At 35.5% G+C, this 11,320-nt stretch overlaps 1 protein-coding gene across 1 annotated transcript in view; it reads right to left on the bottom strand.

The window, feature by feature from the left end:
• Positions 1-1,756: 1,756 nt before the first annotated feature.
• DNAJC5B (DnaJ heat shock protein family (Hsp40) member C5 beta) overlaps positions 1,757-11,320 on the bottom strand; it is a gene marked incomplete at its 3' end in the record, with an annotated part of 68,272 nt that continues 58,708 nt past the window's right edge. Inside the window, exon 5 of the mRNA XM_082859043.1 lies at positions 1,757-1,851. Within this exon, the coding sequence (XP_082715169.1) occupies positions 1,757-1,851 (95 nt within the window). The remainder of the gene's footprint in view (positions 1,852-11,320) is intronic.

Genomic DNA, 11,320 nt, shown 5'->3' with positions numbered 1-11,320 from the left:
AACAGGACTGAATTTTGGTTAGAGGCCTCAGGAAGGAAATGTAGTGGCTCAAATTATCCCCAGATGGGGCTGTTTATCTCATTGTTCCCTTCAAATGGAAAGTAGCACTCAATTGTTGAGTAGAGTTCTGAGCACTTACTGGTCACTGGCACTGTTAGTATTGGGTATTTTCATGGGCCTTGTTGGATGAGAGAGTTTATATACATAAAGAGTCACATTACATTTGTCTATGTGTATCAACACATACAAACTCATGTGAAACCATCTTATACTTGTTAAATACTTGACTTTTCAGAGTTCTTTCACTTCAACTGTTTCACCTGATCTTGGCAGCAATTAGGAATATGAACAGAGAAGATATGAAAACAGAGTCAGAGAGATTAGCCATATTATTCTCATCTCACTTGGTCACAGGGCTAGTTTGTGAGCACTTAGATTAGAACCAGTTTCTTAATTTTCAAACCAGGGCTCTTTCTACTTAATTATGTCGCTTTAAAAAAAGAATTCCAGTAACTCAAGAGTTAGAGCAGAGTTTTAGTTATGTCAGAACTATCAGCTATAACACCAATTCCCACTTACAATGTATATTTAACTTTAATTAACGGTAATTTGGTGGTGAGGCAGAATAAGAAACAAAGAAAAAAAGGAAACGGCATTTCATGCAGTGTTACATAAAAACATAACAAGATCTTGAAAAATGCAATATTACATAAAGAACTAAGGAAGACCTGGAAAAAAACAAACACTTGCTGCTTACTATTTTAGAAATAGCATATGGTTTCTTCCACGTGATGAATATAAGGTTCAAACAAGTAAATGCAGAGATGACCTCTGAGCATAAATGTTCAACGTGCACAGAGCAGAGCATTTTCTGGTCAGTGTTATTAATCCCACTGAAGATGGGGTGAGTGATATGCCGTTAAATTTAAATTTAGGCTGTAGAATTTAGAACTCTGTCCTTTACCTCATGTGTTTCTTTTTCTTAGTCTGGCTAATCTAAGCCTGTTGGACAAAAATTATTTTAACTTAAAATTGTTAAACACATTGTTTGGGGCTGGTTTGGGCCCAGAATTACTTTCTGGATCATTTATAACATTTAACCAGGCTGAAATTTTGTTTTTGTTTTTGTTTTTATGCCAATCTACAAGTACACACAAAACTTCTTCCTTCCTGGTTTTGTCAGTTTTCAGTAAGTGACAATTTGTAATCTTTCAAAAATATACTTTAAAATAATACGATTTGTCTTTACCTAATAATTTCTTCTTGCCTTTGAAATATTTCTGTAGCCATATTGAATATGACCGGAAAAATCTCCACACACACAAAATATTCCTCCTAAATTCTCATGTATGTTTTGCTGTTGATATTTAAAGGCAGATATGAATACTACATTTAGTTAAATAGATGAAAAGTGGCTTCGGTTTTGAAATACTACTTTAGTCTGTAAGGAACGAGGTCTGGCTCACATAAAGTGGTGAGACAATGCCACTGTCTTACCTCATACAAGGAGCATAAAACAACTCTTCAGGCCTTTATTCATTAAAATGGAATGTGTGTTTCCATTAGGAGTTCTACTCAAAGAGTGAATCTGCATACTGAGAAAATTATGTAGCAATCATCTTTCCTTAACCTAAAAGTAAAATACAAATGTGGAAAAGTTCACAGCATTTCATGTCCCCTACCATCCCCCATCAAGACCACCTGGAGACATGACTGAACCAAGAGGAGGTACTGTGGACCCTCAATGGGCTCAATATTAAGAGTCTGTACAATAACTTCGAGGTCCTTCTCTGATTAGCTGTGTTTTCTCATTTGCGTTTGTAGGCTGGAGGACAACTGGAAAGTCCATATCTAAAAATAAACAAAGAAAACCAGTAAACACCCTCTTATGTTACATTTCATTTAATGGGGGAAGTGGTAGATATTTTTGCTGAAATGATGACTAGCAAATCATTTCAATTCCTAAGATACTAAGGATCCTACCCTTTAAAGGACTTCAAAAGGGAGGATACACTCACTGTCTTTATTCTTCATTTAAGTTCTACCAGTTACAGAATTATAAAACCAAAGCACTAAGCCCAGATTTCACTTTGAGGCAATTTCTAAAACTGATAAACTTGAGCTTTAGTTTTCACCATTTTGTGGGGATGAGGACAGGGCTGCCACCCATGTCATATAGACTGCAGTGTGTATCTATATGAAAAATACCTCTAGAATCGTGCAGTGGACAATTGCATACATGGCTCTGGTTGGGAGAGAGGCCAAGACCCAGAGTTTGCTTGGGTGAAGAGTCTAATAGGAAGCTCTCTACATAAAACTAGTACCCCAAATGGTTATGTGCTATCTAAATCACCATAGCCTTAAATCTGCAAGGAATTTTGCTAGTCTTGAGTTTTGATGAGGAAGTGAAGAGCTCCCTTAAAAATGTCTGTTAGCAAGCTAATGAGCACACAATGTGGCAGGTCAAATTTACAATACCTGTGTGTTCTAAGAAACCTCAGGCTGATAATTTAGTTTAAAATGGTCCAGTGCAAAAGCACAGAGTAGAAGTGAATGGCCCCAACTTTCAACCCAGCCCTCAAAGAGTCCCCCACAAATTGCAAGAAACATAAACTTATAGTAAAAAACAGAGAGATGGGAGAGATAGGGAGAAATAAAGAGAGAGGGAGAGAGATGGGGGGAGGGGGAACATTACACATAGGAACAATGCACACTGAGTGAGAGCCAGTAGAAACAACAAAAAGCCAGTCAGACCCAGAAAGACTTAAAATACTGCACTTACCAGACACAGAATAAGAAAGAATTAGATTTGTTTTTCAAATGATCAAATGGATTTTGAAATTAATAATAATAAAAAATCTCTTTTAGACATTAACACATCTGAAATTTTTAAAACTTGATGAATGGGGTTTAACAGCTAAAGGGAGAATTAATGGAATAGAAGACAGATTTGAGGAGATTAATCAGAATGTGGCACGGGGAAACAAAGATATAAAATAGGAAAGAGGCTAAAGGACATGAAGAATAGAGTGATATTCTGACTTATATTTAATAAGACTTTCGTAAAGAAATGAAAAGAAGAGTAGAGGTAATATTTGATGATTTAATGGCTGAGAATTTCCTGGAATTGATACAAGACACCAATCCACAGATTCAAGAACCAACTAGGATAAATTAAAGAGAAATTCATATTTAAACATCTTAGTGATATTGAAGAACACTAAGGATAACGGTTCTTAAAGCAATCTCACTTTCCAATAGCAGATATGGAAGCCAGAAAACTATGAAATTATGTTTACAATATACTATAAGAAGATATCAACCTAAATTTGTTGATAAACCCTCTTATTGCTACATTTATTTTTTTAAGCATGATTTACAGGTATTTTCAGACAATAAAAATAGAAGTTGTGCCACCAGCAGACCTAATTTAAAAGTTATAATTCAGACAGAAAGAAGTGTTATCACATGGAAAAATTTGTGCTGTATATAGAAATGATTAGTAGATATATAAGTAAAACTAAACAATTATTTATTATATAAAGCAATAATAATTTATGAGACTTAAAATTGAGATAAAATTATGACAGTGGTATGTAAATCAGAAAGGAGATGATCAGAATTAAAGAGTTATAAAGTTCTTGTATTGTTCAGGAGAGGGTAAAGATAAGAATTAACTTTCAACTTTGGTAACTTAAGTATGCTTGATAACTTTTTAAGGCAGCCCTAAAAAAATAGAACAGAGAATATAATTTCCAAACTGGAGGAGAGAAAGAAATGGAATGTGAAAAAAAATTCTATCAGTACAGAAGAAGGAAAAAAAGGAAAGAAAATAGAAACAGAAAAAATATGCCAACTTAAAGTGATAATTATAATAATAAAATATTAACAGAAAGCATGTATACGATACTTATTATGTGTCTAGCACTGTTCTCAGTGCTTTATGTATCTTAACTCAATAATAGCACTACAAGGTAGGGTAATTATGATAGCTATTTTACAGATAAGCTGAGGGACAGAATGTTTTAAGTAACTAGCCTGAATTACACAGGTAGTAAGGAATAGAGCTAGTATTAAAACCCGGGCAGTATTTCTCAGAATCTGTTTTCTTAAAGGCTGTGCTATACTGTCTCTCACAAAGAGTAAGTTCATAGAAAAAAACATATATCATTAGTTATAAAAAATACAAACGGACTCTATTTAAAAGAAAAAACATGGCCAGACTGAATAAATCCCCCCAGCAATATGCTGTTTACAAAGGACACATCAAAAAGCATAAGGACAAAAAAAACATAGAGAATAAAAGGGTGGAAACATATTTACTGCACAAACACTAAGGAAAAGAAAGCTAATATAACTGTATTTTAAAAACAAAGTATGAGACAAAAAGCATTGCTAGAGCTAGAGGGTAACTACATAATAATAAAATATTCAATTAACCAAGTAGCCATAAAAATTCTAAACTTATATATGCTAATAACATAGCTTCAAAATATAGGAAGCAAAAATTGACAGAACTTTATAGAGAAATAGAAAAATCCATCAGCACAGTGGAAGAATTGAATGCTTCTCTCAGTAACTGATGGATAAAGCAAGCAAAAAAATCTTTAAGGTTATAAAGGATTTGAAAAGCGTAATGTTGTGAACTGAATCGTGTCCCTGCCCCCCACCCCATTCATATGTTGAAGTTCTAATCCCCAGTCTGTCAGAATGTGATCATATTTGGAGAGGAGGTCTTTAAAGAGGTAATTATGTTAAAATGAGGTCCTCAGAGTGGGCCTTAGTCCAGTATGACTTGTGTACTTAGGACACAGTCATACATAGAGGGAAGGCCTTGTGAAGACACAAGATGAAAATGACCATCTACATGCCAAGAAGAGCAGCCTTAAGGAAACCAGTCCTGTGACACCTTGATCTTAGGTTTCTAACCTCCAGAATTGCCAGAGAATAAATTTGTTTTTCAAATCACCCAGTCTGTGGTACTTTGTTACAGCAGCCCTAGCAAACTAATACATACAACAAATTAGCTTTATTTAATAGTCATACATGGCACAGTGAACCTAACAAATGCAAAATGTACTGTTTTGAAGCAATGTGGAACATATGTAAAATCAATTAAGTTCTAGGCTATAAGCAAGCCTCAAGACATTTCAAAATATTGTTTCATGCTGTCCACATTTTCTGATAATACTGCAGTTCAGTTAGACACAAACAATAATAAAGAACGAGAAAAGACCCCACAGGTTTACAAATTAAGACATATATAGACCTAACTTATAAAGAAAATATCATAATGGAAACAAGAAAATGTTTCAAACTTAGATTATAAGAACATATATGTACGTGTGTGTATGTAAAGCCAAACTGGTACTTACAGCAAAATTTATAGCCTTAATAGCTTAATATCAGAAAAGAAGATGGACTGAAAATTAAGAAGTATAAAAATTAAGTTAGAAAATTAACAATAAATTAAGAGAAATAATAAAAAATAGAAATTAAGTAGAGAGAATATACAGGAGAATCAATAAAACTGACAACATTTATTTGAGAGGAATAAAATTTTCAAATATCTGGTGAGAATGGCTAAAAAAGGAAAGCAGAAATAACCAATATAAGGAATGAAAAATGGGACAAAAATGCAGATACTATAGATGTGTAAAAGGTAACAAGAGGAAATTTTGAAGAACTAATTGTTTTAATAAAGAAGAAGGGAAACCTAAATGGCCTATAAAATATATTGAATCCATAATTTAAAATTTGTATTAAAAACACATTAGCCCAGAAAGGTCTACACAGTCCTGTAGAAAGAAATAAATCCAGTAATACACAAACTTTTCAAGAGTTAAAGAGGAACACTGCTAATTTATTTTATGAGGCATAATCTTGGTACAGAACCCATAAGGAAAGTTTGAGATGGGAAAATGATAGGCCAGTCTCACCCATTAACATAGATGCAAACATCTAAAACAAAATATTAGCAAACACATTTCATAAAAAAATAAAATAGTTAATGCATTATGACTGCTTTGGGTTTATCTCAGGAATTCAAGATTGTTTTAACGTTGGGCAACAATTCATATAGTTCTTCACGTGAACAATTTAAAGGAGAAAAATCATTACCATCTCAATTGGTGAAGAAAAAAGTATTCTAACAAAATAGTAATAGAAGACAACTTTCTTAACCTGATCAAAAGCCTACAGCAAACTTCACAATCATTATGCAATCTTGAAAGCATCTTCTCTTCAACATTTTACTGGCAGTCTCAACAAACACAGAAAGGCAAGGAAAAGGCTAAAAAAATGATAAGGGAAGGGAAGGAAGAATCAAAACTATCACTATTCACAAATGTTATAGATAGGTATGTAGAAACCCTAAAGAATTTACAGATAAATAATTAGAAATACAGAGTTTAGCTAGTTTCTTGGATTCGAAATCAATGTTAAAAAAAGTACATTCCTATATACTAAGAAACAAGTCAACAACTAATCTATGATAATTTATTTATAATTGTATGAAAATGGATAAAGTATTATGAATAAATGCAACCAAAGATATAAAAGAGATATCTTTATTGAAAGGCAACGAAGAAAACCTAAATAAATGGAGAGGTATGCCATGTCACATATTAGAGGACTCACATTCTTCAAAGATGTCAATTCTTCCTAATTTATCTACAGTCACTGCAATTCTAATCAAGATCCCAAATATTTTGCTTAAAGAAGTTTTATACAGGACTTAACAAAGCTTATTCTAAAATTTATATAGAAAAGCAAAAGGCCAAGGATATGTGAGAGTGTCCTGAAGAACAAATTAGGAAGAGTTGCCTGAACAGTGTTATGAATTATTATAAATGGGCCTGGTGTTGCATATAGATAGACAAAATGACCAACGGACCAGAACAGAAAGCCCAGAAACTGTTCCATATATCTATTAAAACTTAATGTATGTCAAAACCAAGACTAGAAATCAGTGTGCTGGGACAATTTGTTTTCTATATGGAAAAAAATGAAGTTGGAACGCTACATCATACCACTTGCAGAAATCAATTCCTGGTTATTAAACATGTAAACATGAGTAGCAAAACTATAAAACTTTGAGAAGACCATATAGGAGAACACCTTTATATCCTTGGGATAGGGAAAGATTTCTTAATCAAAACACAGAAATCACTAAGCATAAAGGCAAATATTGACATTTTGACTACATTAAAATCAAGAACTTTGGCTTATCAAAAGACACCGTAAAGAGTGAAACACCAGGCCACAAATTGGGAAAATACATTTTAAACAAACATGATCAACAGAGTCAATACCCACGCCCCAAAAAAAGAGTCAGTAAGAAAAAAGCAAATGATATAATAAAAACCTGCAAAAGACTTGAATAGGCATTTCAAAGAAAGAGAAACCCAAACAACCAGTAAGATTCTGAAAGGATTCAAGGAGAAAAAAATTAAAATCACAAAGGTATACCATTTCCCATCCACCAGACTGGCACACATTTATAGTCTAGTGAGGGCAAGGATGTGAAGCAGTAGGAACTCTCATTAGCTAATGGAAATTAGTGCAGCAACTTTGTAGAACAACTTGGTGTTATCTAATAACTTGTAGATATGCACACCTTTTGACTAAGGTATTCCACTCCTGTGTATATATTGGGTTGGTCAAAAAGTTCATTCAGTTAATGAATACGTTGTTCAATAAAGTTCTTGGTGAAAATGAAAAATGTGTCTTTTAATTTTACTTAAAGCTGAACAAACTTTTTGGCCAACCCAATACCTGGAAAACTCTAGCACTCATGAACCAGGAGACATTCATAGCAAGAATATTTGTAATAGCCCTGTTTGTAATGGCAAAAAAGTGGATTTGGATACCCAAATATCCACTAGCAGTAGAATGGATAAATAAATTTTCTGGGATATTCTCATAGAAGAATATTATACAACAGTGAAAATGAATGAAAGACAATCACAGTACGAATGAAGTTCAGAAATATGATGTTGAGTGAAAAAAAAAGAAGTTGAAGGATAATTGTTGAGTATGAGTTCATTGATTTAAAGTTCAGAAATGTAAAACCAAGCAATAAACTTGATTAGGAACATAAATATATATAGTTGTAATACTAAAAAGAATAGTAAGAAAATGATTACATTATGATAGCCAAGAAGTGGGTGGAAACAACCTAAGTGTTCATTGATGGATGAGTGGATAAAGAAAATGTGGTGTATATATACAAAGGACTAGTTTTCAGCCATAAAAAAAAGAGGGAAATCCTGCTATTGGTGACAACATGGATGGATTTTGAGTGCATTATGCTAAATGAAGTAAGTCAAGTAGAGAAAGACAAATATTGTATGATCTCACTTATACATGAATCTAAAAAAACAAAACCAACCCAAACTCGTAGAAAAAGAGATCAGATTTGTGGTTACCAGAGGCAGAGAGTGAGGAGACAAGGAATTGCATAAATGTGGTTAAAAGGTACAAACTTCCAGTTCTAAGACAAATAAATACTGGGGTTGTAATATACAATATGATGACTACAGTTAACACTGCTCTGTGGCATATTTGAAAGTTGCTAACAGAGTAGATCCTAAAACTTCTCATCACAAGGAAAAGAACATTTTTTTCTTTTTCTGTGTGTCTATATGAGATGATAGATATTAACTAAACTTACTGTGGTGATCATTTCACAATATATGTAAGGCAAGTCATTACGCTGCACACTTTAGACTTATACAGTGCTGTATGTCAATTAAATATCTCAATAAAACAAATTTAAAAAAGGAAAATGATTACAGATGATTTAGGGTAACAGTTACCTCTAAATAGGGAACAGCAAGCAAAGAACCTAAAGGTAATGGCACATAATGTTCGTTTGTATGTTCCTGATAAGAAAAAACAATAAGGGATAAAGTAGGTACGTGAATTACCCCCAGAATCTCTACTGGTAACTAATAGAGTCGGGACTTGAAATGGGACTGACTTCAAAGCCCTTTTCTGTCTTAGCTACTAATAGTGTACTGCTCTCAAGGTAGCTGCATAAAAGACTGATAATCAACTTTCCCATTTCCCCACGCTTTGTGAATACTGATGCTTTGTGGTATCCTCTACTCCCTGCCATGGGTGAATTTTCAGGAAACAAAGAACCTTCTCCTTCTCTGAAGAAAGGGTGTTTAGTTTCTTTCTGTAGTCAAATCCCCTCTCTCCTCTACTACAGATATTTTTTAATTGAAGTGAGATTCACATAACATAAAAGTAACCATTTAAAGTGAAAAATTTGGGACTTCCCTGGTGGTGCAGTGGTTAAGAATCCCCCTGCCAATGCAGGCGACATGGGTTCGAGCCCTGGTCCAGGAAGATCCCACATGCTGCGGAGCAACTAAGCCTGCGCGCCACAACTACCGAGCCTGTGCACCACAACTACCGAGCCCACGTGCCACAGCTACTGAAGCTGGTGCACGTAGAGCTTGTGCTCCGCAACAAGAGAAGCCACCGCAATAAGAAACCCACACACCACAACAAAGAGTAGCCCCCACTTGCCATACTAGAGAAAGCCCGCGTGCAGCAACGAAGACCCAACACAGCCAAAAATAAATAAAATTAAAATTAAATAAATAAATAAAGTGAACAATTTAGTACATTCACAGTGTACTAAATATATAATTCACTGCCTCTATCTAGTTGCAGAACATTTCTCCAAAAGGAGACCCATTAGGCAGTTGTTCCCTGTTCCTCTTTTCCCCCCAGGCCCTGGCAACCACCCGTATGCTTTCTGCCTCTATGAATGTACCTACTCTAGATATTTCATGTAAATGGAATCATACAGTGTTTTTCCTTTTGTGTCTGGCTTCTTTCACTTAGCATAATGTTTCCAGGTTCATCCGCCGTGTTGTATGTATCAGTACTTCATTCCTTTTTATGGCTTAATAATATTTCACCTCTACCTTTTTGCGTTTTCTTCCTCAGAACCTCCTGGGTTTCTCTCAACTCCCTTTCCCCTCATCCTAGTTAAAATCCTACTGCTTTTGCTCTTATCTAGCCAACTGTCCAGGATTCCAGCTGCTTTCCATCTATCACATTTCACTTTGATGGTCTGAGCCCTTGACTGGGTATATCCCAGTTTGGGGTTATTTGCAAATATGCTCTCTGCATAACTTCCTCTTCATTCAGTTCCTTGATCAAACTGTTCACTTGAACAGCCTAATGTGCCTATCCCTGCCTTGCCTGGCATCGAGAGCTCCATTCCCCATTATCCACAGGATGCTGGGAGGTGCTGTGCCAGATGCTGTGCTGGTGTCAAGATCCCTCCCTTCTAGGGTTCTCCTTCCCCATAATCTCCCACCCCTAACCCCTCATTCTTTACGTTTTCAGCTTTAAATGTCACCTCCTCTGGGAAGCTGTCCTCACTTGCATCCGGGTCAGGCCTGCCTAGTGTTCACTGTCACAGCCTCTGTGCTTCTCCTTTGGCAGACTTATCATACCTGTAAGTTAGCTAGCTCATTGTGTGACTATTTGTGGAGTACTTGTCTTCCCATCTCCTCTGCGATACTGTAAGGTCCAAGACAGCAGGGACCGTGTCTTTCTTTTCTCTAGCCCCTAGCGTAGTGTCGGGCAAATATTAAGTGCTCAATAAATGTTTTCTGTGAAAAGACTGTCTAGTAAATTTGCTCACTGAACCTTAGCAGGCAAAACCTGAAGAAACCTTGGGTCCCCTTGGAGCAGCTTCCGGGGCAGCGTTCTGAGCTGACTCACTTGTCCTGCTGTCCCGGCCCAGGGCCTTGATGGTGCTTACTTGTCATTTTCATATAAAGAAGCAGCAAAGGGCTTTGGACTAGTTGCAAGAATTATTTTCCATGAATTATTTTTAGAAATCAGTTCCTTTTGACTGGGGGGAAGGGGATAGGAAGGAGATTGAGTGGGATTGGTAAAAAGAGGAAGGATGAATTTAATCTCTTCCTTGGTGCCCTTTTCCTGGGCAATAAAGTGTGATGAATGCTGAACAGCAAATGTAATAAATGTCTCAATATCTTGGCTGGGAGCGAGTCTAATTAGAAGCCATATGGCCTCTTCAGCTCAGTGGCTGTGAATTTATTTGGGTTTCATCCAGGTGAGTAGCAAGAACAGTTAAGCAGTCAACAGATTTTCCTGTGCCCTGAATCTCACAGTTTTAGATCCAAGGTCAACCCACTAGAAAATCTTCTCCCTTAAACACTCTATTTCCTCTCCTTCAAAAAAGTGGGGAAATCATGACTCTGCAAGAAAATTTTTGAGTTTAACTGGGAGTTTTCAGTCCACTGCTTGCAGCTTGGAAAAAAAATTG

Source organism: Leucopleurus acutus, assembly GCF_964270905.1.
Source record: "Leucopleurus acutus genome assembly, chromosome: 17".
In the NCBI taxonomy this organism is placed as follows: domain Eukaryota; kingdom Metazoa; phylum Chordata; class Mammalia; order Artiodactyla; family Delphinidae; genus Leucopleurus; species Leucopleurus acutus.
Note: the sequence above shows the minus strand (reverse complement) of the source record. Positions and strands in the feature narration are given on the sequence as shown.